The sequence below is a fragment of the Fusarium falciforme genome, chromosome 1 (genome assembly GCF_026873545.1).
Source record: "Fusarium falciforme chromosome 1, complete sequence".
In the NCBI taxonomy this organism is placed as follows: domain Eukaryota; kingdom Fungi; phylum Ascomycota; class Sordariomycetes; order Hypocreales; family Nectriaceae; genus Fusarium; species Fusarium falciforme.
The window spans coordinates 2,457,974-2,485,156 of NC_070544.1; the positions used below are offsets into that span (position 1 = coordinate 2,457,974).

A 27,183-nucleotide genomic window follows, 5' to 3' on the forward strand; every position below is an offset into this window, starting at 1 on the left:
GCTATATTATGATTATCGATACTTGGGGAACAGTGGGTTGGGTTGACGATGATGACACGAGAGCATGAGGCAACATTTGAAGGAATGAACCACACTATTGACATTGTGTTTTTATGTTATCATGAGCATCACCGCGTGTCAGAACCTTCTTACGTAAAAACCAGCCAGCATCAGCACCTTACACTTAATTTCATACAGTCGCGCGTGCAAAATAGATATCCCTCTCCCTTTATCCGGTGAACCCAGGGCCCTGCATTTCCGTTACCTGTTGTAGCCTCGATGAAAATAAAAGACATTGTACACACTCTCTTTCTTCAATTGAGTGACAATCCCGTCTATTTCTTGCTCTTGGGATCCGCCTCGGCCTTGATGGCATCGGCGCGCGCCTGGATGACCTCCATCTCAGCTTCGTACTTGGCCGAGGCTTGGGCGGTCTTCTCCTCGTAAACAGCTTTCTCGGAAGGGCTCAGGGCCTTCCAGGCCTCGCTGATATTCTTGGAACCATCGATGGCGTCGCTGCCACCGAGACGCGGCCAGTTCTCGACAGTGAAGTTGGTGTAGGAGCTCAGGGGCCTCTTGGGCAGGCGGTCGTCCTCAAAGACTCTGTAATTCTTGTCTGTGAGCTTGGTGAGGCGGCGGCGGGCCTGGTTCGCGATGTGAATACGCGCCGGCTCGTGGGTCTTGATCCAAGCCTTGAGGTTGGCGGCGTTCTTCTCACGGTTGGCTGCAGCTATGTTCTCAAGGTTCTAGAGGAATTCATGTGTTAGCTTAGGATCGGACACTGCGGGAGCAGTTGAGGGCGCGCACGCTGATCTCGGCAGCAGAAAGACTGTGAAACTTGCTGGAAAGACCAGCCATATGAGGACCAAGGCCGGCAGAGCCCTTCAGCACATCCTTGTTGTCAGCGACGAACTGGGCCCATTTTGTGTGAGGCAGCGCGGCGGGTGTGTCTCTGAGAGCCCATTTCTTGAGCTGACGGATCTCAGCCTTCTTATTCTCCTCGGGGTCGACCTCCTTCTTGGGTTTCCTGGTGGTCTTCTTGGCTACGGGCGCGGCCTTCTTGGTCGTCGCGGCAGGCTTCTTCTTGGCGGCGGGATTCTTGGCCGTAGCCTTGGACTTCTTTTCGCTCGCAGCAGGCAGTTGCGAGGGAGCAGAGGCAGAAAAGGCCCGGATGGGGAGCGCAGAGGTTGTCGGGGCCTGGCGGAGGAGCAATTGGGCGGCGGCCGCGGGGTGGGCAGATGGTGCTTGGATGCGGCGGGCAGTGGCCCTGCCGACGGCGGTGAACATTTTTGTCTAAAGAGAGGAACCGAGCAACTTGTTGAAAAATAAAAGCTGGTATCGCGGGAAGGCGACGACGCGATTGGAGTCTACAATTTAATGTCGCGTGCCGGGGAAGCAATTTGAAAAGGTCAAGATGAGGCTGAAGAGGATGAGATGGTGTTGACGTTTTGGCTGGGCTCTTTCCCTTCTGCAATGCCTGGAAAGCTGCAAGGGCGCAAAAGCTCCATGGGTATCATGTACTTGGACAATCCCGCCCAAACAGGCTGCATCACCTTGTACCTTTTACCTGGGCGAGCTGCAGCTTGACCAGCTTCCCCCGCCGAGCCAATCGCTGTGGCTTATGTAACCCCCCGCCCCATTCAGCGCCTACCTCATCCGCTGCTTCGTTGCAGGCTGCCGTAGGACGCGACAGTGAAGGTCAATCCAGCAAGTACCTACCCACCTAACAACCTCCCATCATCACCAACAGCATCAGGCTTTGCTATCGGAACGATATCCGTCGCAAGCCATCTCATTTAATTTCTCCATTCTAGCTTCCTCGACGACGACCACGCAACTCTCTTTCCTCTCCATCCTCAACCACAGAACCCATGGATCACCGTCCGCAAGCTTGGGGTCGTGTATGTCTCTTCACATTGTACCTCTCCTCTAGGCCATGTGCTAACTACTGTCCAGCCCAGAGACGATGTCTATGGTGCTTATGATGCTTCCTACATGGGCGAGAACGGCCCCAAGCAAAACACCCAGCAGCCCATCGTCACTGGTACCTCCGTCATCGCCGTCAAGTTCAAGAACGGCGTCGTCATGGCCGCCGACAACCTAGGTCCGTCATTGTTCCTCCTCCATCAACATTCATAGCTAACCATCCTTCCACAGCTTCGTACGGATCCCTCGCCCGCTTCACCGACGTCAAGCGACTCCGCTCCTTCGCCGACTCGTCGGTCGTGGGCTTCAGCGGTGACATCTCCGATATGCAGTACCTCGACCGCCATCTCATCGAGCTCTCCCTCGATGAGGCCTACACCTCCCCTGACGCCCCGCGCCTCAACGCCGCCAACCTCCACCGCTACCTCGCCAAGCTTCTCTACCGTCGCCGCTCCAAGTTCGACCCTCTGTGGAACCACCTCCTCGTGGCTGGCCTCGACGACGACGACAAGCCCTTCCTCGCCGCTGCCGACCTTCTCGGCAGCACCTACAGCTCCCCCAGCTTGGCCACCGGTTTCGGCGCAATGCTCGCCCAGCCCATCATGCGCCGCCACGTCCCCGATGAGGAGGCTGCTCAGAATCTCGACAAGGACGGAGCTGTCTCCATTATCAAGGAGTGTATGAAGGTGCTATTTTACCGCGACGCCCGCAGCCTGGACTCATACTCCTTGGCCATCGTCACCAAGGATGGTGTCGAGATTACCGATGACCTGAAGCTCGAGGCCCAGAGCTGGGCATTCGCCGAACGGATTAGAGGATACGGTACACAGACCGTCTAGAACCAAGGAAATAGATGGACGAGTGGCGCAGGAATTGATATGTGGCGCAGGCCAAGTCACAGTTGTAATACAAACAATACACGTATAGAGAGCTTCTCCTGTCCATGTGCACTTGTTTTCTTTGCTTGAGTACAGTCGTACCCAGCGAATAATGACCTGTATTTTAGATAAATCTCATGACTTTGCTAAGGTAAGAAGTAGTAAGGTACGGAGATGAATTTATAGCATTCTTCTCGGATATTAGACTATCCTTAGCTAGAAGAAACCACAAACCAACAAAAAGGTTGGAGGTGTTCTTTTATTCCAGTGCCCCATTAGTAGAAGCATGTAACAACGTACAAATAACAGGAACTTCATGCCTTGTTGGATCTTTCTTCATTCTCAATATCTTCATGATTACGTTGCCTACAGCTAGCTTATCATAAAACAGGTCGACTGCCTGTCGTCTTTACCCATCTAACCTAACCAGCCGGATCCCTGGCCTTCCTCCCATTTTCTCCATTCATTGTGTCAAACATGTATCTCATGCAACCAAGCAAGGCAGGCAAAAAGAGACTTGATTATCCATGTCAACGCAAGCCCAGTTTTGTCCGGAAACCAACTCCAAATGTCATCATAAACCTCATGCGCACCAGCGCGACGAACTAGGTACCTAAGCAGCCACGCGCGGTACTGCTCTATACCGCCCATCAAACCCATCAATTGACGGCAAGCACCTTACTCGACAGTGACCGACTTAGCCAGGTTGCGAGGGAAGTCGACGTTGAGGCCCTCGAGCACGGCCAGCCAGTAGGCGATGAGCTGCAGGGGGATGACGTTGAGAAGACCCTGGAGGACGTCAACAGTCTTGGGGATCTCGATCTTCTCAGCCTCGGAGGCCTTGAACTCCTCGTCATCGGGATTGCAGATGACAATGGGCTTACCGCCACGAGCAATGACCTGCTGGTAGGCGTTAAGCGACTTCTTGAAGAGGTCGTCGCGGGTGAGGATCATGATGATGGGGAGGTTCTCGTCAACCAGAGCCAGCACACCGTGCTTCAGCTCACCAGACATGACGGCCTCGCAGTGGAGGTATGAGATTTCCTTAATCTTCAGGGCACCCTCAAGGGCAGTGGAGAACTGGCTGCCACGGCCGAGAAGAAGAAGAGACTTCTGATCCTTGAAGGTCTTCTCGCACAGAGCCTTGATGGAGGAGTCAAGCTCGAGGATCGACTTGATCTGATCCGAGACGTTGGCGAGACCCTCCATGATCTCCTCGCGACGGGCCTTCTTGGACGCACGGTCCTCACTAAGAGACAGAGCGAACATGACCATGGCGATGAACTGAGATGTGTAGGCCTTGGTGGAAGCGACACCGATCTCAGGGCCGGCGTTGACGTGGACACCGCAGTGGGTGAGGAGAGAGATGGAGGAACCGACAACGTTGACGATACCGACGGTCAGGGCACCACGCTCCAAGCAGTAACGGAGGGCCATGAGGGAGTCAGCAGTCTCACCAGACTGGGAGACGAAGACGCAGGTGTCGTCACGGAAGACGGGGGCCTGTCGATCAAGGAAATCCGAAGCCAGCTCAACGGCGATGGGGATCTCAGCAAGCTCCTCAAAGATACCGCGGACAGCCATGCAAGAGTGGTAGCTGGTACCGCAAGCAATGAAAATGATGCGGCGGCATCGGCGGATGGTAGAGATGTAAGAGCGAAGACCACCAAGGGTGACGGTCTTGTTGGCGATGTCGAGGCGACCACGCATAGTGTTGACCACCGACTCGGGCTGCTCGAAAATCTCCTTCTGCATGAAGTGGTCAAACTTGCCCTTCATGATCTCCTGAAGCTCGAGCTCCAGGGTCTGGATGGTTCGGACGTTGGAGCTACCGTCGGCCTTCTTGAGACGGTGAATGTTGAGGGAGCCCTCGTGGATGTGGGCAATATCGTCGTCCTCAAGGTACATAACCTTCTTGGTGTGCTCGACGATGGCCGAGGGGTCGGAGGAGAGGAAGAACTCAGTGGGCATGGGCATGCCATCATCGGTCATGAAGGCACGAGACTGAGATCGGTGCAGAAGAGACTTGTCAGCGGCGCCAAGGCCGGCATCAGGGACAAGAAGATCGTTCTTCTTGATAGCGACGTTCTGGGCGGCAGCCTCAGCGGGGAGGGCAGCGTTCTCATCAGAGTACTCGACATCGACAAAGTCGACCTTCATGCGGCGCTGGGTCTTGACACCAATGACAAGGGGAGAACCCTTGCGGGCGGCAATGACCTCATGGGGGTAGTGGACGGACTTGATGAGAAGACCGTAAGCACCCTCGAGCTCCTGGATGACAGCCTTGGCCAGGTCGGTGAAGCCGATCTGGGGGTGCTGGTCGTGGATGTACTTGGTGAGCTTGGCAATGCACTCGGTGTCGGTGTCAGTCTCGAACTTGAAGCCCTTGGCCGAGAGGAGGGTCTTCAGCTCCTTGTAGTTAGTGATGATACCGTTGTGGACGACGGTGAACTCCCAGCTGGGGTCGGATCTGCATTCAGGGGAAAACAGGTCAGCAAAAGATGTCTCCAGGCGCACCCAATCCAGCGCCAGTTCCAAGTTTCAAAAACGGGAACCAACACCGCGTCTAAATCAGGGCAAGATTTGCAGGCTAAAAACGTACCGGTGAGGGTGGCAGTTGATGGTGGAGGGAGGACCGTGGGTGGCCCATCGGGTGTGGGCAATACCGGCGTGTGAATCAAAGATCTTCTCAAGGTCGATGTCCGACTCATCGACGAGCTTCTTGAGCTTGGCAACCTTGCCAACCTCCTTGAAGGCCAGGACCTCCTTCTTCTTGTCGCCATCGATGGCTAGACCGGCCGAGTCATATCCTCGATACTCAAGACGGGACAGACCTGTTGGACAGGTTATGTCAGCAATACGAAGCTTGTGTCGTCTCACCATTGACTGGCGGGGCGGGGAATGGTTGATGAAGGGGCGGCCGAGGGGGCGTTTGACGTTGTGAAGAGGGGCAGCTGAGGAGGGGAAGGGGGGCAACGTGGGAGCACTGACCGTTGATCAGAGTGTCGAGGATGAACTTGCGGTCCTTTTCCACCAGGTAGTTGATGTATCCAAAAATGCCACTGCAAGTCGAGTGCAATTAGCCATCGTATTCTTGTCAATTGGGCCCTTCCATTGACCGCCAGCTCCATCTCCATCTTTCCGCTTCGCCCATGGCCATCATGACCATTCCCTCCGTCTCATGTTGCATCTCTCGGAGGCAAGAGTCGGTGAAAACGCAGTAGGCGGCGGGCGACGGCGGAGAGGGGGAGGATAGAGCTAGGCGGCAACAAAAGCGGTGACGGGGAAGCTCCCTTACCACATCTTGACTGAGCTCTGTGCGGGAGGAAGACGTTCGCAATGGGGTTCGGGTTGAAAGGGCGGTCGGGGTGGAGAGCGAAGCGCAGAGCAGAGCGGGAGAACAGGCGGATCAGTTGAAAGGGGGTATCACGAAGCAGAATGTATGGTATGAGAGGAGAGAGGAGAGGAGAGGAGGAGGGAAGAAGGGAAAGCTGACGGGGGAGAGCTTGTTGTATATGTAGTCGTTTGGTGGTCAGGACTGAGAATGGCGGGCAAAGCGGTAGGTGCTGTACAGTAGCAGCAGCAGTAGCGGTATCCATGAGAGGCTTGGCCCCAGCTTCCCAATGTGGAGTATCCATGGTGAGGTAGGTACGGCCCTGGCCCTGTTGCTTCCAGTTGCCTCCAATGGAAGTGCCTGGACCTCAGCAACGAAACATGTCCTCCCCTCCCTCTCTTACCTTTCGGACTCTAGCTTCTAGCCCGCCTCAGAAACCCGAGGAGCAGGCTCCTGCGTCTCTCACCCTTAGCAAGTGGGCAGAGTGGGGTTGCGGATGACAGTGGGAGGGGAGTGGAGGGGTGTGTGCTTGACAGGGGCTGCAGATGGCTTGCCAGCCCTTTCTAGGGGCGAGAAAGAGAGGGATTCTTCGATTGTTGATTTGTTTGTCCAGGCTGACTACCAGAGTGAGTTGACCGGTCCCCGACCAGTAGGTTCCAAAACATTCCTATCTTCCTGACTATTGATGATTGAAAGCTGACAGGTCAAGCAGGCCAGACAGAGAGAGCTAGAGCTGTCTCTGGCCGTAGTGATAAACGTCTGTGGGGGGTGTGGCCCCCCCCTTCTCAAGCCGGGCGGCTCACCAGTTTGAGATGGCTCAGGGATATTCCGCCATCGGGTGTTTTGAGTTGAGTCGACTCTATGCTGCTGCTACCAACAATCACTCGCCCATTGGCCGTTGTTATCCTCATTGCACTGCATCTCATCAGAGCACAAGAGTGCCCCCAGTGTTATCGTGGTCGTGGCTCTCCCGTGTCGTCGATGGGCGAGTCAGAACGTGATGGAAGCCAAGGTCAGCCATCATTCATGGTTGCATAAGGGTCCAGATGGGGCTCTGGCTCAATCTTAGCCACCACTCTATTACTTACCTCTTACACTCGAGTAGGTAATCGCAAAGGGCCACCAACCGCGGCCAGCATGTTTCCATGCTTCTAAGAATACCACTTCGGGTCTTGCCTCGTCGACGCTAGCTCCATCATGGCTCGGTGGGCGGTGCCAGGCCGAGTTCATGGGTCTGCAGAAAAAAGACAGCTCTAGCTTCGCATCATGAAAGCTTTTGTCACGGCAACGCATCTCGCCGAGCCGCCCACACGGTAGCCCGTCATGGCAAACCCAATTTCGCCATTCGTTCGCGGGACGCGCCTTTTGAAAGCTTGATGGTACTGTACTGTACGGAATCATGCCTCCAGGACACCTGCTAAACGTTTGCTCCGGGGGGCAAAGAAACATCAGTCGAGCCCAATTGTTTGCCGAAACACTCGCCTCAAGCTTTGTCTCAATACTACCCTACTGATGCGTGCCCGCATGCAGTCTATCACCTATCATCATCAACAACAGCCAGGTGCATCATCACCACCACCACATCACCAGCCGCACGGGGTCCCCGAGCCCTTGTCCCGCCGCTACGGCAAAGCCTCCGTCAGGCACGCACCGGAAACTTGCATCTCGCTTCTCCAGGACGCCTCTCCACCAAGAAACCGGATCTCAACAACCATCACGAACCAAAGATCTGCTCCTCCATACGAGCTCTCAACCTCGCGTGTTCCTTATCACTACAGGAATAGCTTCTACTAAAATAAAGCATGCATCCTGTGGCGAAGCTCACCCCTGGACTTGAGCCGGTATTTGTGTCACCCGATCCTGCCCGGCTCTGGACACACAAACGTCGTCATTCTCGTTCGTATTTCTCCAGGCTCGGACCTCTTAGCACCAGTGTCCCACTCTCTTCTCTCGGCACTGGCAGATCCCCTGCGTTGACCAAGACGCAGGCCCCTGACCCTCGCCCCCGAGACAAAAACGTCACCCAGAGAGAGACAAGACAGGATCCCCAGGGGCAGCCACCAAAACCGTCCTCTGGGGCGGTGGACATGGCGCCAGATCGTCCCCAGGTCGTGGGTCTCTATTCTTCTCACAGCCTCAATCGCCGCCTCCGGGCTCCCCTACAAATGAAAAGCCTCCAAGAATAGCACTCCTAGCGCCAGTTCCGCTCGGCGTTCCTCCCCTTCTCAAGCAAAGCCAAGCGCAAGCGCGGGCGGCGTTGGCAATGGGGATACGGATGCGGTTCTTATTCTCCATCTCCAGCATTCCTCGGAAGAACTTTGCTTTTCTCTGCCGGACTCTAGACCTTGCCGTTCTACCGTCGTTGCTATTGTTGGCTCAATTGTCTCGCCTTGTGGTGCCACCATCCGACGTCATACTCTCTGGTCTTGTCCCTGACGTTGGTTTAGATTACACTCCTCACAAAGAAACAACGGCGAGGAAAAGAGCCATTCACCATTCATCAACCGCCAGCAGCGGGCCGCAACCAGCCATCCAGCTCTCTCACATCAGCCACGTTGCCCGAAAAAGGGGGCGTGCAAGTCCCCGCTGAGCTGACTCCCGTCATCAAGCAAATGATCAAGTGGGTGTCAGCCCCAGCCAAGGACAGGGCCCCGCGCGTTGCTGCGGCTGTTGCTTGTTTAGGAGTTAGAGGCTGGAGAACCCAAACAAACGCCAAACGCCAGAGTTGATAACTACCTAATGATACAGCTCGCTATCAAGATGCCTCTTTCACGATAGTCCTGGGCTAGCCTTAAACCGCGGCACCCTCAACTCACAGAAATAACTCGCCAGGCGCTGTAAGCACCGCACGAACTGAGCCAAGCTTGACACAGACCGCTCACAGGCGTGGCTTGACCCTTAGCCGGTGCGAAAGATGCTCAGCCCTAAGCTAAAGAGAGCCGTCGACATTACTCGGTTGGTGTTCTAGACGGGTCCTGATGCGCGCCCTTTTCTCCCGTCTCTCTCATGGCGCTCAGCAGTAAACCGCGTTCAGCACCCTCGGCCGGCCGTGAGCTGACTGGGGGCGGAAATCTCGCATGCGAGAATTCAGCCTTGCGAACTCGAGTGGGGATGCTCCGTTGCTCGCTGACAGGACGAAACGTCTGGCTGCTTGGCTGCTTACACGGACATGGATCTCGGGGATCTGACGCTCCCCATGTCCTATCACATCACATCCCCGACCGTAATCGTTTATCCAACGGTTGTTCTTCCGAGACGCCATGTGCATTCCTGCTTCTAGGGCTGAGCCAATCTATAGCCGCCGGCCCTGACTCTATTGTACAGTCCAGTCCAGTTCAGTATTGGTGGATTGATTACCCAGCGACCCTGTATCCTTCAACCTCCATCATCCGTGGAGTTTCTCCTCGCCGTAGTATCATATTCATCTTGGCGTGCCGTACTCCCTTCCCTGCTTACAGCTTCTGATACTCGAGCTTACCCTCGAGCTTCTTGGCCTCGGCCACCTTGCGAACCGCCTTGTTGAAGTCATCTTGGTTGATTGATTCCCGATAATCCTTGATGGCAAACAGGCCACTGTTCTGTGTGTCAGCAATTCGATTCCAACGTGGTTTCATATGAGCTCCTGGTTGGAGAAGAGGGAGTGCTTACGCTTCAGTAACCACGTTTCGCAAGTCAGCACCGTTCAGTCCGTCGCTCATCTTGACCACACTCTCAAAGTCAATGTCACCATCAACCACGACGCTTTGCGAGTGAATCTTGAGAATCTCGAGTCGCCCGACCTCGTTGGGCAGCGGGATCTCAATCTTTCGGTCCAGACGACCAGCACGGAGCAGAGCGGGGTCCAGCGTGTCAGGTCTGTTGGTAGCCATGATGATCTTGGTCTTGCCCAGGTAGTCGAAACCGTCAAGCTGGTTGAGCAGCTCCATCAGTGTTCGCTGGATTTCACGATCGGCACTTGTACCCTCAGAGAATCGTCGTCCACCGATGGCGTCAATCTCGTCCATGAAGATGATGCAGGGCTCGTGCTCCTTGGCATATCCGAACATCTCGCGGATGAGTCGCGCCGACTCACCAATGTACTTGTCGACAATGGCGGAGGAGACGACTAACTCGTTGTTAGTTCGGGGTGCGCAACACGAGATTTGGTTGTAGAAACCGTACCTTTCAGGAAGTTTGTCTCCAGACTGCTTGCGACTGCTCGTGCCAGAAGAGTCTTGCCTGTTCCAGGAGGTCCATAGAGCAAGACACCCTTGGGAGGCTTGATGCCTACTCGCAAGAACAACTCGGGGTTCTTGAGGGGAAGCTCAATGACCTCTCGCAGCTCTCGGATCTGATCGTTGAGTCCACCGATACCGGCAAAGCTCACTTGACCGGGGTCCTCCAACGACATGTTGTACACCAGGGGATCGACCTCGCGGGGAAGCATTCGCATGATCGTGAGTGTCGTCATATCGAGGGCAACACGGGTACCTTGCTTCAGCTTCACCTTGTCGACCTTTGATCTGCAGCCGACGACATATCGTGGTCCGGAGGAGGCCTTGACGATGACTGCAGAACGATTAGCTTTCGTCTCCCTCGTTGATTCGCCTCGCCGTCTCACATCGTTCATCGTCGAGCTGTTTTAGGACCTCGCCAATAATCTGTCCCACGCTCTGAAGTGCCTTGATGTTGTCCTCGGTCCTGTCAAACTCCCTTTGCATGTCCTTGATCTCCAGGCGTAGGCTCTTGAGCTTGGCCTCCCACTCTCGAGACTCGAGGAGCCTCGCCCGGTACGAGTTGAGGGCGGCTTGGCGCTCTTCCTCTGCGGTCATGGTCGCAAACGTAAATCGGACGATTTAAATGCTGAGAGCTTTCGGGTATGGCTGAAGGGGCTCGCGAGTCGGGTATTGGGAGGTTAGTTGCTTGGTGAATGGGGAGGTGTTGTGTTTGGCTGGCCAAGGTGGTTGCTCATGGCAGATGGAGAGCTTACCTCACCAGCTGGAGCCTTCCGCTAACCCCTGCAGGTCAACAGGGCAGCTTGGCCCGGCAGAATCTCGGAACTTGAACCGTGCTTTTGGGTAGATCTAATCGTGAAGTTGCCTACCCTGTATAACAATCATGACATTCGAGGGCGTCCAAAGAATGGCTACCTATTCCTATCTGTTAAGACACGGGCTGAAGGGATAATTGATTCTAAATTGCCAGGTTTTGGTCGTTGGCACTGAGAAAGAGGATGTGGGAATATGACAATCTAGGACACATATAGTACCTTAGGCACATGATTGATTGAGCATCTATGCAATCCTTGTTCGAAGTATATGGCAGAGGACCATACTAAATACTACGAAACCATTATACATGCTATACAAGACCCCCAATTCAAAACGGCCCCCCTTTACCACCACAGAGCGTGAAGTCTCCAGGATGGCAGCTCGTCATACTGGCCCGATAAACAGCCGAGGGCGATCGTGCCTCGAGGACCCAACTCCATGACGCAGAATAATCAATGGTGACCTTAACGACAAGTCCGGCATCATTAGACTCTGCAATCTGGGGTTCTATTGGACAGTGGCGTGCTCCGGGTCGCATGTTTGTTTCCAATCTCATCAGAGTTGGCGGCTCGAGACGGATGTGAGCTGTCGTGGGTGCGTTGAACCGCACCGAGGAAGTTCTCCATGAAGTTGTCTCTGGGGCGGGGGTTGCGCCCAACAGGCTCGAGTATTTGTCCAAGATTCTTCGTCTAACAGCGAAATAGACGACAGGCTCCATCACTCCTTGTCGCCGTCCTCACCCTCGGCAGGAGCCGCGGCATCTGAGGCTGCCTTTGGCTCTCCCTCGGCATCGAAGCCGAGGGCGTCCAACTCTCGGATCAACTCGTTGATCTTGATGACCTTGGCGATTTGCTCGGGCAACAGGGCCTCGCCGCCCTCCTTCTTGTTCTTGAGCTCCTTGGCCTGCTTCAGCTTCTTCTTAAGATTGCGTGCCTTCTTCTCGCGCTCAACTTCGGGGTCGACTTCCTCAGGTTTGGACTCCTGCGCCGCAGCAGCTGCGTCGTCGCCTTCCGTAGCAGCCTTGGCCTTCTTCCGAGCCTCGCGCCTCTTTGCGTTCTTGTTGCTGGCGGCCGACGACTGCTCAGTCTTCTCGTCCTTTAGCCCCGCGGCGCCGGGAATGCCGATCCTCTTGCCGCGCTCGCGGAAGGCCTCGGCGGTGCGGTTTTTGTAGACCTCGACATCTTCCGCGGGGCGGTAGCCGGGGCGGATCTTGATTGCCTTGCGGGTGCTGCCATCGGCGCGGACGGACTGGGGGATTTCGCGCTCGCCGCTGGCCTCGTCGGTGACGATGCCCGAGTTTGTGGGCTGAGACGGCATTCTTTCTTTTCTGATAGGGAAGCGCGAGTCTGTCGGGAGGATGGAAACTCGGACGTGATTATCGTCGTTGGGCTTGGGGGGTTTGTTCGGCAGGTGCCGAGGCAAGCTAAAGCAGAGCGAACTTGCGCTCGAAGCCTGGAGTTTTGGAGGGGTTGGAGGGGTCGCATGTGGCTGAGAGTGAAGCTCGACTGAGCCACAAGTTGACCGTGGCTGGTGAACAATTGCTTCCAAGCTGAGGCTGACTTCTCTTAAGCGGGTGGTAAGGCATGGTTTTTGTACCAAGGTAAGAAGCGTACTTGCCAGATCTACGTAAAAGACCATGACTTTGCTCATTGATTGTGATTCTAGTGTGATATTATGTGTGCTTAGGTATTTGACATTTTACTTGTTGTTTGATGCACAGAAACGAGCACCTCGCAAAGATGACTGCATTCCACGGAATTGATAATAAACTGTTACACATTCAACGGGAATGACACAAATGTTTACACATTTCATGTGACAGGCCTTGCACAAAGTGCTTTCCCTTTATTATTCTCGAAACATTTGTTCTCATCTGCCGGAAATACATGGCACCCCTGGCGATGGATCTCAGAATGAGCTTATTGGACTTTGGCTCGACGCGAGGGAGAGCTGAGATGAGATCGTTTGACCAAAAGTGTAAAAATCACCGAGCTTCTTATTGGATGATTACTCCCTGTAGCTTACTGGATCCTCCTTGCTTTGGGGCGCCCCGTTTGTAAGTCCCCGTCTCACGTAAAACGTCGTCCACGTTACGCAGGACGTTCATTGTGTTATTTGGAGTGGCATTGCATTGATTCTGGGGTTATTCTGCGACCGAGACTGACAGACCGGCTTGGGTTGTTCTTGGGTTGAGTCACCCAGGCCAACGCATAGGAATAGTGCCATCCATATCTCTGGTCAGCCCAAAGGCCTCCAGGTGCATGGATGTCAGGCATATGGCAGCCCGACAAAACAAGCAAGTAAAATTCATGACAATGGGTCCCACGAAGCGGTGTAATACGGAAATAGTATTACGGCACACTCCTCCTTCTTCTCCCTACACGGTATTTCGTACCCTCGACTCCGTACTCTCGCTGATACATGGCTGGCTGAATCCCTGCCACAGAGTGGGATGATGGCTTGCCGTGTTTGATGAGCAGCCCCTACCCGAAATCGCCAGCACTGGCCAATGCTTTGGACTTTGGAGGAGACTCACACGTCACATCGTCCAATTAGAATGGGATGGTCCGTCACCATCTCATGCGTTGGTGAACGTGGCAGGCCGACAGTCCACGCAAAATGTGCCTGAATCAAGCTTTGAGAGGAAGAAAGGGCTCGGTTATGGTAATGATGATGGATCCAGGGCGGGACACTACGGGTCAATGCTTCCCTGGAGTCGGTGACATGGAGCCTTGGTCCGGTACGTTACTGTCCATTCACTAGGCAAGGCATTCCGTCAGGTTTATTCAAGCCACCCACTTACTCCCACTCCCTTGGATAGTTTCAAGTTTTGACCGAGGCCACTCTCCCTCACACGCAGTGATCAACACCCTCTTCTGACACGGGTTCATGTCTCTGTGTTTGTTGCAAATACCAAACGACAAGAGTAAAAACAAGGCAATGAATCATAGTGTGACATCATGTCCTCCCATGATTGTCCGTCTCTGCTGGCAACCAACCGTTGCCGCCTCACGCTATGCTCTTCCGCTGGCGTTGTCCCCAGTTAATGAAAGGCCAATCAAGCCTCCCATGCCCCTTGATGACACTCATTAAGCTTAATCTCTGTCTCTTGTTAGCCCGGCCTAGATTAAGGCCCAGCTGCCCCCTACGCCCCGTCGTGCGCCAACGTGCACCTGATGCCCGTCTTGCAGGTGGTGCATCGTTTAAAGGGTAATATTAAGAGACGCCCAAAAGCGTCCCTGCTTTAAAAACAGTCGGTACATAACAAGTACCTACCCTGCCCCGTTGGGTCTGCCCTGTGTAATACAGGAATCCCACCGCCCGTTTCGCAACTCTGTTTCTATTTCTCCCGACTCTCCCCCAAGCTACACGGGGAGACCTCTTCATTCAAAGGCAGTGCCTTTTATGATCACGTTATTCGGCTACGAAGCTATTTACGAAAAGTACCGATGGGCTTATAAGCTGGTGTTGGTTACACAGCTCCCACCCCGAGATCGTCGACCATCTATTCTATACCTCCACCGTCATCGCTGCCAAGAATGACGGCTCCCGATACATCGCAAGAAGCCAAGACGGCCGGTCACGGGCATGCGGCCCCCAATACCAAGACCAAGACCAGTCTGGTGGATACCTCGGATGCCCTGACCCCGGATCCAGGCACCGAGGACATGTTCAAGATTGAGCACAACAAATTCGCCTTCAGCCCGGGTCAATTATCCAAGCTGCTCAACCCAAAGAGCCTCAACGCCTTTTATGCCCTTGGCGGTATCGATGGCCTAGAGAAGGGCCTGAGGACAGATCGAAATGCCGGTCTCAGTGTTGAAGAGTCGACGCTCGATGGCGAGGTTGCCTTTCACGATGTTGCGCCTGAGGGGACCCCAAGACATGGCACGGCTGGAGATGCTGTCCCAGAGGCCACCACAGAGGCTGCGGTCCATATTCCTCCACCAGAGGATCCCCATCCCACAGGCATCTTTTGCGACCGCAAGAAGGTGTTTCGTGATAATCGTCTCCCCGAGAAAAAGACAAAGTCCTTGCTCGAAATCGCCTGGACAACATACAACGACAAAGTTCTTATTCTCCTCACTATCGCTGCCATCATCTCCTTAGCACTGGGACTGTACCAGACTTTTGGTGGTGATCATAAAGAAGGCGAGCCCAAGGTTGAGTGGGTTGAGGGTGTGGCTATCATAGTTGCTATCGTGTAAGCCAGGCCATCGCCAAGAACTGGGATGCGTTAACTGATGATAACAGTATTGTCGTGCTTGTCGGTACCATCAATGATTGGCATATGCAGCGACAATTCACACGACTCACCAAGAAGACAAATGATCGCATGGTAAATGTTATCCGCTCTGGAAAATCGCAAGAGATATCTATCTCGGATGTCATGGTAGGAGATGTGATGCATCTCGCCACCGGAGACATTGTCCCAGTTGATGGCATCTTCATCCAAGGCAGCGCCGTCAAGTGTGACGAGTCCTCGGCCACGGGAGAGTCTGATCTTCTCAAGAAGTCGCCAGCGGCCGATGTATTCCACGCCATTCAGAAGCTTGACACCAAAGAGGCTGAGAAGCTTGACCCCTTCATCATCTCGGGAAGCAAGGTCAACGAGGGCAACGGAACATTCCTGGTAACCGCGGTTGGTGTCAACTCCAGCTATGGCCGCATCTCGATGGCATTGCGTACTGAGCAGGAGGACACACCACTCCAGAAGAAGCTCAACATCCTCGCGGACTGGATCGCCAAGTTCGGTGCTGGTGCTGCCTTGTTGCTCTTCATCGCCCTCTTCATCAAGTTCTGCGCCCATCTCCCAAACAACCACGGCACTCCCTCTGAGAAGGGCCAGGAGTTCATGAAGATCTTTATCGTTTCTGTCACTGTCGTCGTCGTCGCTGTCCCGGAAGGTCTCCCCTTGGCCGTCACCCTGGCACTTAGCTTTGCTACTGTCAAGATGCTTCGTGATAACAATCTTGTCCGTGTCCTCAAGGCCTGCGAGACCATGGGAAATGCCACTACTGTCTGCTCTGACAAGACCGGAACTCTCACCCAGAACAAGATGACAGTTGTCGCCACTACTCTCGGCAAGAGCACCAGCTTCGGTGGTACTAATGCTCCCATGGACAAGTCGTTGAAGATCGACCAGGATGCCATCACCATCCCCAATGTGTCGGAATCCGAGTTTGCCAACGGGCTCAGCCAGCAGGTCAAGGAAATCCTCACACAGTCCAACGTGCTCAACTCGACTGCCTTCGAAGGCGAGCAGGATGGTGTCAAGACCTTTATCGGATCAAAGACAGAGGTTGCTCTTCTGACCTTTTGTCGAGACCACCTTGGAGCAGGCCCTGTTCAAGAGATTAGGACCTCTGCCCAGGTGGTCCAAACGATCCCCTTCGACAGCAAGTACAAGTACAGTGCCGTCGTAGTCAAGCTGGCCAATGGAAAGTACAGAGTGTACGTCAAAGGTGCTTCTGAGATTCTCCTCGAGAAGTGCAGCAAGACCCTAGAAAACGTGTCTCAAGGCGAGCCGACCACAGTCCTCCTGACAGACGCAGATCGTAACATGTTCAACATGATCATCAGCTCCTATGCTGGGCAGACGCTCCGGACCATCGGCTCTTCATACCGAGACTTTGAGTCCTGGCCACCCGATGGAGCAGTATCCAAGGAAAACCCCAGCCAGGCCGACTTCAACGCTGTTCACAAGGACATGACCCTCATTGGCATCTATGGTATCAAAGACCCTCTGCGACCGACCGTGATCGATGCCCTCAAGGACTGCCGCCGTGCCGGTGTGTTTGTGAGAATGGTCACTGGCGACAACATCCAGACGGCCTCTGCTATCGCTTCTGAATGTGGCATCTTCCGCCCCGACGAGGGTGGAATTGCGATGGAAGGCCCAGACTTCCGTAGACTTCCACCCGAGGAGCTCAAGCAGAAGGTCAAGCATCTTCAGGTCCTCGCTCGCTCAAGTCCTGAGGATAAGAGGATTCTGGTCCGTACTCTAAAGGAGCTTGGAGAGACTGTCGCTGTCACTGGCGATGGAACCAACGACGCTCCCGCACTGAAGATGGCGGATATTGGTTTCTCGATGGGTATTGCTGGCACTGAGGTTGCCAAGGAGGCATCCTCTATCATCCTGCTTGATGACAAGTGAGTGAGCCGTCTCTGGAGATTTGCAATGACTTGAATACTGACAATATTTAGCTTTGCATCCATCGTCAAGGGTCTCATGTGGGGTCGTGCTGTCAACGATTCAGTCAAGAAGTTCCTCCAGGTAGGCTTGATATCTCAACAAGCTTCGACTTGGCTAACTAGGTGACGTCTAGTTCCAATTGACCGTCAACGTCACAGCTGTGGTATTGACTTTCGTCTCGGCAGTGGCAAGCAGCAAGCAAGAGTCTGTCCTGAATGCTGTGCAACTGCTCTGGGTCAATCTCATCATGGACACCTTCGCAGCACTTGCTCTGGCAACGGATCCTCCCACTCGTAGTGTTCTCGACAGGAAGCCTGATCGAAAGTCTGCCCCACTCATCACCTTGAGAATGTCCAAAATGATCATCGGCCAGGCCATTTGCCAGCTTGCCATCACCTTTGTTCTGAACTTTGGTGGTAAGAAACTTCTTGGCTGGTACGATGACTCCGAGCATGACGCCAAGGCTCTGAAGACCCTCGTCTTCAATACCTTTGTTTGGCTGCAAATTTTCAACGAAATCAAGTAAGTTGTCCAACACCTGGGTGAGGTTTTACACTCACTGACTGAAGCCTATAGCAACCGCCGACTGGACAACAAGTTGAACATCTTTGAAGGCCTTCACCGCAACATCTTCTTTATCGTTATCAACATCATCATGGTTGGAGGCCAGGTCCTTATCATCTTTGTCGGTGATCAGGCCTTCGAGATTGTGCGTCTAAACGGCAGGGAATGGGGTCTTTCGATTGGACTCGGAGCCATCTCTCTGCCCTGGGGCGCACTCATTAGACTTTGCCCTGACGAGTGGGTTGCCGCTTGTCTCCCTGGCTTCATCCACAGGAGGTGGCTGGCCCCTCCTGCTGAAGAGATGGCCTCTGAGAAGTCTCTTGAGTCTGACGATGATGACTTTGCACGACCGCCGCTGCGTGTCATGAGCTCCATCCGTGGACCTCGCGTACAGCAACACATTGGTTTCCGAGAGAGAATGCGTAGGTACAAGGAGAGGACCCAGGAGAAGGCGCAGGAGACAAAAGAAAGGACGAAGGAGGTGAAGGACAAGGCGAAAGGAGCTGAGTCTGAAGTTGCTGAAAAGTAGATCAAGGCAAGGGCCTTGGAAACTTAATTAGACTAGCTTTTCTCGCAAGGGAAACATTAATCAGTTTAATCTTCCCATGGAGATATTGTTTTGATTCTGAAGTGAGCGTGACACCTCGAGGTGATGTGTAACTCTTGACTTCAAGTAGCAGTTTCGAGCAAAGCCACGTAGGCAGAAAGATTTCTGTTTACATAGTCGTTTTCGTTTTAAGTCAATTGGTTTTATGATTCTCACCAAAGATGAAGAATTAACTATAAGTTAATGTTGATGGCGATAGCTTCGAATTGAGGTTGAATGCTGAAGAGCCGAGAGAAAAGTGGGGCTCGGAATTGCTGGCGAAGGCAGCCAATCAGGAGCGACCTAAAGCTGTCCCCGGAACTTCGCGAATTTCCTGGCCTGACAATCTCTAGACCCTCTCCAACCTTCAACCGAAGCCTCAAATTGCCGGTCGCAGACGTCCATCACCCACTTGAAGTCGTGTCCCAGACGCTCAATTGCGCTCGATATCCAAGATGGTAAGTGCCTCGCACCCTTTAAGCACCCTCCGCCGAACGTACCGGCTAATCGCGCACCCTCACAGGCCATCACCAGCACCCTCTACAGGCAAGTCCACCGACGACGAGACGACGAGACCGACAACGCCCGATGCTAATACGAATTGCTTCACAGGAGCCTGTTCTCCACCAACTACCTTATGCTCGCGACCGTCTTCACTGCCGGCTTCGCCTGGGAGGTGTAAGGACTGCTCTCCGCCCGCCGCCGGGCCAGCGGGAACGAGAGATGCTGATTGCGATACAGGGGCTTCAACAACGTCATGGACAAGGTTTGGGACAACCACAACCGAGGCGTACGTCTTGCATCACGGCAAGTATGAGAGAGATTTGGGTTGCTAACAGTGGCTGCAGCGACAATGGAAGGACATCCGACACAAGTTCATCGAGGGCGGCGACGAGGATGAGGAATAAAGAGAGGCCGACCGACGACGTGATTACCCATCGAGCAACGGGCGAGGGATTGATTCTGTGCCAGTAGCCGTGTACAAATTAGAGGAGAATTAGAGGCAGGATTTCACACATGAACGTTTCCCTATGTCCTGGATGGCATTCCCGCTTCCCTTCCATCCCAAGCTGTCTTTGGAGGCCGTGAGAGATTGGCCAGGCCACTGTTATGAGCGGCGTCTCCAATGTCGCCTCCCGCCCGTGCCAAAACATGCATCCCATCCATTGAATGAAACTCGTTTTGTCTGACTCATCAATGCCGCCTGTGGCAATCATTGCTTTCGCCTTTCATCTGCCGTCTATGTTGCAGGAAAAAGAGGGCCACGCAAGTCTCTGAGGCATTCAAGGTTGCAACTGACGTCGGCAGCCCTGCAACCTGGAACCGGCACCTGAGGGGCAAGACCTGCCACGCCAAACACGCAGGCAAGCAACTGTTCCATCACACCTCGAGCCTCAGGATACAAGCCTGCGAATGTGGGCTTTAACCTCCATCCATCCAAGCTGAATAAGCCCAGCCCGCCCGTCTCGAGCACACTCCAACATCAACCCGGATTTTTAATCCATTGATTTGATTCATTCGCCTCTTGGCACGCGCACGCATCTTGAGAACAGTACAGCTGTCTTTTGCTTCTGCACAGGATTTTGAGCGCTGACTCGACCGTTAGTTATCGCTTGCGGCAGCTTTCAGCTGTTCCACCGACCTTTCTCCAATATTTGCGGATCCCCCACTCCCATTGCTATTACTATCTATCTGCCTGCCTGACGACATCGCCGACACCGCAACCGCCTCTCTTCTTGCTTCCCCATTTCACCTCACCCAACCCGAAAAAGCCTACCATGAAGCTGGTCTGACCATGGATCACAACATGTCGACGCAGGAGCAGCAGCTCTGCCAGTTCTTGGCGGGGCTGCCCGCCCACTTCAACTATCGATACACCGAGGAGGCCTCGCGGGAGCTGCTGCGGAGCTTGTTCTGGTCTCTGGCGGGCGGCAGCAGCGAATACATGCGTCTGCTCTTCCCCGAGGGCAGGCCTGGGGATACCCTCAAACTCAGTGACGCCCAAGGTGCTGTCGAGGGTGCCGAATACACCGAGGCTGCGCGGGGGAAACGATGCGGGCACATCTTCAAGCCTGGCGAGGCGAACTACACATGCCGGACCTGCGGCACCGACGAGACCTGCTGCTTGTGTGCACGCTGCTTCGATTCGACCGATCACACCGGGCACATGGTTCGGATACAGATTTCTGTGGGAAACAGCGGCTGCTGCGATTGCGGAGACGACGAGGCCTGGCGGAATCCCATGTTCTGCACCATCCACTCCGACCTGCAGGCGGGCGCCGATAAAGGGAAGGGAAAGGAGGCAGCTGGCCTGCCCGAGGATCTCGTGGCGAACCTACAGATGACCATCGGCCGGGTCTTTGACTATATCTGCGACGTCATCTCTTGCTCACCGGAGCAGCTACGCCAAGCCAAGACTGAGGAGTCGATACTCGAGGATGAACAGTCTTCACGTTTGTCCTCACACTACTATGGCCCAGACGCCGAGCCGTGCAACGAGTTTGCGCTTATCCTGTGGAATGACGAGAAGCACACCGTTCAGGAGGTGCAGGACCAGGTCGCAAGGGCCTGCCGCAAGAGCCGGAGGGCTGCAGCCGAGAATGCTTGGGAGACAGATGCCATAGGACGGAGCATCTTGACATATTCATCCGAGATTGACCGACTCCTACACATGGCGACTATAATGGAGGCGATAAGAGTAACGGTCACGATTCGATCTGCAAGAGATACCTTTCGAGAGCAGATGTGTGGAACCCTCGTGGAATGGCTGAGTGACATCTCCGGCTGCACCGTCGGCCATGATACTCACATTCTTCGTCGCACCGTCTGCGAGGAAGTCATGAAGCCATGGCGTCAGGGCAGCGCGGCAACTCATACGCTGGGCCTTATCGACGATGAGGAGGAGGATGACCAGGCAGTTGCGAACCGACGCCGGTTCGACGGCATGAATGCGCGTTTCATCTTGGCCTTGCAAGCTGCTGCTGGAGGCAATGGTCTTCAAATAGAAATTGACGACGACGACGACGACGACGACGACGATGACGAAGACGACGATCTCGACGCCGATATGGACGACCAAGGCCATCATTCCCCGTCCAGTTCCGTGGCTGGGGGTGACGAAGATGAAGATGACGATGTGATGATGGTAGATCGAGGAGAAGTTGGAGATCTTGGCGTCAACTGGAGAGACAACGACCAGGCTCTGGAAGAAGACGAGGCCACCATGGCTGGATATCCTCCCCCTCCTCCACCTCCCCCTGCTCAGGCCCAGGCCCAGGCCCAGGGGCAGACTCAGGGGCAGACTCAGACTCGTACTACAACGCGAGATAGAGAAGCGACACCCTCCGACTCGGATACGGCCGAGCCCCTCGTCGCACCCTCGATCTACGCCAAAGCAAATGCTGAAATCCCAAAGACGCCTGGCAAGACCGAGAAACTGACAGCTCGACCTGGACGCTACTGGATCGAGACACCCACAATTTACACACAGCGTGAGAATGTGCCCCCGGCCGAGGATGTCTTTCGACGTGTCCGTCTCGACTGGCTTCTAGTTTTCGATCTGCGCATGTGGAAGAAAGTTAGGAATGATCTTCGGGCCCTATACATATCCACTGTTGTCCAGATTCCCGAGTTCAAGCGAGTGTTGGCTCTCAGATTCGCGAGCTTGTACACGATTCTAGCTCAGCTCTACCTGGTTGGAGACCGAGAACCGGACCACTCCATCATCAACCTCTCTCTTCAGATGCTGACGACTCCCTCAATCACCGCCGAGGTTGTTGAACGCGGAAACTTCATGACCAGCCTGCTGGCGATTCTCTACACCTTCCTAACAACGCGTCAAGTCGGACACCCCTGGGATGTGTCTCCTGACGCCGTCCTCGCCTTCGAGAGTGGCTCTGTAACCAACAGGCGAATGTATCATTTCTACCAGGACTTGAAATACTTGTTTGGTGCGCCTCATGTCCAAGAGCGCGTGCGATGCGAGCCCCGGTACCTCATGCAGTTCCTTGATCTTGTCAAGCTTCACCAGTGCATTGGCCCCAATGTTCGAGCGGTGGTCGAGCATGTGGAATACGAGGCCGACTCATGGATCACTGCCTCGCTTGTGACAAGACAGATCAACCTGCAGGCTCGAAACCTCGCCGAGGCATTCCGCAACTGTCCATCTGACGAGATTCATTACCTCCAACGAGCCATCCGCTTCACAGCAAAGACGGTGATCCTCAACTCGATCGGTGCAGAACGCCACCGGTTCAAGCAGGGTGAAATCAAGGATGAGGTTCAGTTCAAGAATCTCAGCGACTTTGAGTTCGATACCGAGGCTGCTTCTTATGACGTGGTCAAGTTTGTCGTCGAGAAGGATGCCATTAGCTTCCATCACGCCCTTCACTACACCCTGTCCTGGCTCATTGAGTGCGGACGATCGCTTCCTGCCTCCACCATGAGAACTCTGATGAGCTTCACGCAGCAGGAGCTCAAGTCCAAACCCAAGCTGATGGGCAGGCCTCAGGTGCCAAGAAAAGACTTCACCTCTGAGGACTACCTCATTGCGGCCTTCGATTTCCCTCTCCGTGTATGTGCCTGGCTTGCTCAGATCAAGGCCAATATGTGGGTTAGAAACGGAATCAGCCTGCGGCACCAAGCAAGCACATACCGCGGCGTTGGTCAACGAGATGTTTCGCACCACCGAGACATATTCCTTCTGCAGACTGCCTTGGTGGTCTGCAACCCCAGCCGCGTTCTCGCGTCGATTATCGACCGCTTCGGAATGGAGAGTTGGGTTAAGGGCTTGTTTGAGCTAAAGTCGGAAGCTCAAGATGACGCCCAACACCTGGACGTGGTGGAAGACATGATCCACCTCCTGATTGTTCTTCTCAGTGATCGTACCTCGTTAATATCGTCCGAGGACGAGACCAAGTCGAGGCTTCTAGCCATGCGCCGGGACATCACTCACGTCCTGTGCTTTAAGCCCCTGTCATTCAATGAGATCTGCAACAAGCTCCCCGAGAAGTATCAGGAGCAGGAAGATTTCCATCGAGTCTTGGATGAAATGGCTACCTTCAAGCCGCCCGAGGGTGTTTCTGATGTTGGCACATTTGAGTTGCGTCCCGAGTTCATTGAGGAGATCGATCCCTACATCGCACACTACAACAAGAACCAGCGAGAGGAATCCGAAATGGCGTATCGAAAGAAGATGGCCAAGAGGACAGGAAAGACAGCCGAAGAGATTGTGTATGAGCCCAAGGCTCGAACAGTTCCATCGGGCTTGTTCGAGAACCTGGGCGCCTTCACCAGCACAGGCATGTTTGCCCAGGTCATCTACTACTCGCTCCTCTATCCTCTAGTGGCCAACAAGTTTACCCCTTCGGTTCCATTCACCCGGCTAGAGACTTTCCTACAGGTGGTTCTGCATCTCATCCTGATTGCCATTCTGGAGGACAAGACGAGTGACGATGACATGAGCGAGGAGTCGACAAAGTCGTTTGTCTACATTGCTCTTACCAAGTTTGGCCGCAGCAACTTTATGCCCGAAGCACAAAGCTCCAGAACTATCGTGTCCCTCTTGAACATGATGTCTACCAAGGACGAGTTCAAGGCGGTTCATCCCAAGATTGCACTCGTTCTCAAACGATTGCGACAGAAGCGCCCCCGTACGTTCGAGACAGCGTACGTCAACCTCGGGGTCTCGGTTGATCGCATCAACACGGCCTCACCAGCAAACACTTCTGCTGAGGAGGAGCGGGAGAGGAGAAAGAAGGCGGCGCTAAGTCGCCAGGCCAAGGTCATGGCGCAGTTCCAACAGCAACAGAAGAGCTTCATGGAGAACCAGGCAGCGTTCGACTGGGGTTCGGACCTGGATGAAGATGAAGAGGAAGAAGAGCAGACAGAAGACCGGAAACACAACTGGAAATATCCCGTTGGAACTTGCATATTGTGCCAGGAAGAGCCAGACGACCGGCACCTCTACGGAACGTTTGCCCTTTTCAACGAGAGCCGGATCCTTCGGCAGACAGACTTCCAGGACCCCGACTTTGTCCGCGAAGCATCACAAACGCCTTGCAGTCTCGACCGATCTGCTGAGGAGGTCAGGCCATTCGGTATTGCCCATGAAAACAGGAGGATGGTGGAGAAGATCAACGTCCAGGGCGAAACTTTCCTCGCGGAACGACAAACTATTGGTAAAGGATTCCCGTCCAACGTCTGCCTTCCAGGTCCCGTAGCCAGCGGTTGTGGGCATATGATGCACTACCGCTGCTTCGAGGTCTACTATGAAGCAACAGTGAGGCGTCACGCTCATCAGATCGCCAGACATCATCCTGAGGACACCCGTCGGAATGAGTTTGTGTGCCCTCTATGCAAGGCGCTTGGAAACGCATTCGTGCCCATCATCTGGAAGGGGATAGACGAGTCGTACCCAGGCTACCTTCAGTCTCAAGGTCCCTTTGAGGACTTCCTGGAGAAGCAGATGGGCTCCGCTTACTGGATCGGCGGAAGCAAAGCGCCCGAGGATGAGCCATCGTTCCCCGACATGTACACTCCTAGTCTTCCTGGAAGCCTTGTCGAGTCTCTACTACCAGCCCAGACTCAGGCCGAGACTTCATGGGGAAGGGAGGACGCCGAGGCGCAGTCATCAGCCGTGGGCACACCCGTCAGTTACGCATTCTCTGACCTGAATACGCCTGAGCAGAGCCATGCTCAGCCAGCTGCTACGGATGGTAGCCAGTTGATGGTAGAGCTGCTAGCAGCATATCGTCGACTGCGAAACACTCTTCGCATGAACGGCCTCCGCACCAGTCACATCATCGACTCCAAGGGCGACAACGCTGGCGAGCTCTGCGCCAGTGATACACTAGTCAAGGCCGTGGGCTTCACCATCTCTTCCGTGGAAGTCCAGCAGCGAGGAGTGGAAGCTCAACCGGGCATGAGCCTTTTGGAAAAGATTCCTGAGCATATTCTCACACACTTGCGAGTCTTGTCAGAGACAGTTTCGTCGTACATTGCGGTCGGGGCACAGAATAGCGGAGCTGAAAGCAAGATTGATGCCGAGTTCAAGAAGGATAGCGAGAGACAACATTGCCAGCTCTTCATGTCACGGTACTTTGGAACCGGCACGCCGTATGCTCGACGGCCATTGGATGTATATCCGCCTCTGCTGAGCATGGATTCGTTCTTGTTCTTGGTCGAGTGCTCGTACGGGCTGGTACCGGCACAGAAAGCCGAGATCTCGCACGTTCTTCGACTGTGCTACCTGGCGGAGCTTGTGAAGCTCGTATATCATATGGGCCGAAACATTCCTGTTGCCAGCTGGGTTGGCAATCTCACCAACAGGCAAACTCAAGATCCAGCCATCAACAACTTTGCCGACTTTGCCCTCGCCGTAACCAAGTGCGGCCTCGAGTTCCATGCAGCGCAGTTCCCGGAGGGCGTCGAGTTTGGCGAAAACCGAGGGTTCCAGCAGCCTGGCGTGGATACGCTGGAGAGTTGGTACACGTTTGCAAAGAAGTACGCACTCACGTTCCTGAGGAAGAGTCTCATCTTCCTCTACGTCAAGTACGGCGTGGACTTCAACAGCCACATCTCGCCAGCGCCAGAGGCGGATGAACTGGAGCGCCTGACTGAGAGTCTCCGCGTTCCCAGCTTTGACGAGATGTGTGCCGCCATCACAGATAACGCGGCTGCTTGCGGCTGGCCCCAAACGACGTCATCTCTTGTGTCGGGATGGGTCAAGCATCAGGTCATGTGGCCAGGCGACAGCAGTGACATGCCTCGGTCAGCCATGATGAGCCATCCTGGTATATTCGAGCTTATTGGCCTACCCAAGAACTACGACGCCCTCATTGACGAGGCGACGAGGCGGAAGTGCCCGACGACAGGCAAGGAACTCGCGGATCCCGTCATCTGTCTCTTCTGCGGCGAGCTCTCGTGCAGCCAGGGCACATGCTGCCAAAAGACAGACACCTCTTCTGACCGTATAGAGTACACCAAGATTGGTGGCGCGCAGCAACATATGCGCAGGTGAGTATCACTTGATCTGATGATTTACAGAGCAGATTACTGACTGGATATTCCAGGTGTCAACGAAACATTGGAGTTTTCCTCAACGTGCGCAAGTGTTCGATAGTGTACCTCTTCCGTCTGTCGGGGTCCTTCACACCAGCGCCATACATCGACAAGTATGGAGAGACGGATCCGCAGCTGCGTCATGGGCGACAGCTCTTCCTCAACCAGAAGCGATATGACTCGATGATCCGCAACACGGTGCTCAATCACGGGGTGCCGAGCTTGATCAGCCGGAAGTTGGAGGCGGAGATCAACAATGGCGGATGGGATACTCTGTAGTGAATGGAGGAGGGACCTCGAGGGTAGCATTTATGAACTTGCATCGACACGGGGTTTACGGGATTACGATTACTGTCTGGTCAAGGTGTAAGGTTGCGTTTTTGTTTCGAATCTTAGCTACTTAGCATGGAGAGGGCTTTCTAGTATCTATAGAGATGAGGCAGTTACAAGGTTTATCAGTGATGGCAATTGCTTCGATGGGGACCAGCTTGTATAGAACGTATGAAGGTTGATGGCGATGCTATAACAGTGTATTTGGTACAGTGTTTGGTGAAATACATACAGTAAGTGGGTCACTACCTCCGGCCAATCACGTCAAGCAAATGCCA

General features: G+C 54.2%; 8 protein-coding genes across 8 annotated transcripts; 4 read left to right on the forward strand and 4 right to left on the reverse strand.

Moving 5' to 3' along the window:
• Positions 1-335: 335 nt before the first annotated feature.
• NCS54_00065500 (HMG box domain-containing protein) lies at positions 336-1,287 on the reverse strand (the record flags this gene model as incomplete). Its single annotated transcript, XM_053146301.1, has 2 exons — positions 336-746; positions 808-1,287. The coding sequence occupies 2 exons, from the start codon at positions 1,285-1,287 to the stop codon at positions 336-338; spliced, it is 891 nt and encodes a 296-aa protein (XP_053002276.1).
• Positions 1,288-1,871: 584 nt separating this feature from the next.
• Positions 1,872-2,765, forward strand: NCS54_00065600 (Proteasome subunit beta; the record flags this gene model as incomplete). The annotated part of the gene is made up of 3 exons (XM_053146302.1): positions 1,872-1,901; positions 1,957-2,104; positions 2,158-2,765. 3 exons carry the CDS (start codon positions 1,872-1,874, stop codon positions 2,763-2,765), a joined length of 786 nt encoding a protein of 261 aa, XP_053002277.1.
• A 717-nt stretch (positions 2,766-3,482) lies between these two features.
• NCS54_00065700 (Glutamine--fructose-6-phosphate transaminase) lies at positions 3,483-6,442 on the reverse strand (the record flags this gene model as incomplete). The annotated part of the gene is made up of 5 exons (XM_053146303.1): positions 3,483-5,274; positions 5,407-5,638; positions 5,796-5,866; positions 5,924-6,062; positions 6,103-6,442. The coding sequence occupies 5 exons, from the start codon at positions 6,440-6,442 to the stop codon at positions 3,483-3,485; spliced, it is 2,574 nt and encodes an 857-aa protein (XP_053002278.1).
• A 3,148-nt stretch (positions 6,443-9,590) lies between these two features.
• On the reverse strand, positions 9,591-10,949 carry NCS54_00065800 (Putative 26S protease subunit rpt4; the record flags this gene model as incomplete). Its single annotated transcript, XM_053146304.1, has 4 exons — positions 9,591-9,711; positions 9,787-10,243; positions 10,300-10,686; positions 10,739-10,949. 4 exons carry the CDS (start codon positions 10,947-10,949, stop codon positions 9,591-9,593), a joined length of 1,176 nt encoding a protein of 391 aa, XP_053002279.1.
• Positions 10,950-11,885: 936 nt separating this feature from the next.
• On the reverse strand, positions 11,886-12,593 carry NCS54_00065900 (Mago-bind domain-containing protein; the record flags this gene model as incomplete). The annotated part of the gene is made up of 1 exon (XM_053146305.1): positions 11,886-12,593. The coding sequence occupies exon 1, from the start codon at positions 12,483-12,485 to the stop codon at positions 11,886-11,888; it is 600 nt and encodes a 199-aa protein (XP_053002280.1). The 5' UTR covers positions 12,486-12,593.
• A 2,114-nt stretch (positions 12,594-14,707) lies between these two features.
• On the forward strand, positions 14,708-18,457 carry NCS54_00066000 (Calcium-transporting ATPase; the record flags this gene model as incomplete). The annotated part of the gene is made up of 5 exons (XM_053146306.1): positions 14,708-15,372; positions 15,423-17,321; positions 17,376-17,445; positions 17,498-17,886; positions 17,941-18,457. 5 exons carry the CDS (start codon positions 14,708-14,710, stop codon positions 18,455-18,457), a joined length of 3,540 nt encoding a protein of 1,179 aa, XP_053002281.1.
• A 512-nt stretch (positions 18,458-18,969) lies between these two features.
• Positions 18,970-19,422, forward strand: NCS54_00066100 (Complex III subunit 9; the record flags this gene model as incomplete). Its single annotated transcript, XM_053146307.1, has 5 exons — positions 18,970-18,972; positions 19,038-19,060; positions 19,127-19,192; positions 19,256-19,304; positions 19,363-19,422. 5 exons carry the CDS (start codon positions 18,970-18,972, stop codon positions 19,420-19,422), a joined length of 201 nt encoding a protein of 66 aa, XP_053002282.1.
• Positions 19,423-20,309: 887 nt separating this feature from the next.
• NCS54_00066200 (E3 ubiquitin-protein ligase) lies at positions 20,310-26,854 on the forward strand (the record flags this gene model as incomplete). Its single annotated transcript, XM_053146308.1, has 2 exons — positions 20,310-26,530; positions 26,587-26,854. The coding sequence occupies 2 exons, from the start codon at positions 20,310-20,312 to the stop codon at positions 26,852-26,854; spliced, it is 6,489 nt and encodes a 2,162-aa protein (XP_053002283.1).
• Positions 26,855-27,183: the final 329 nt, after the last annotated feature.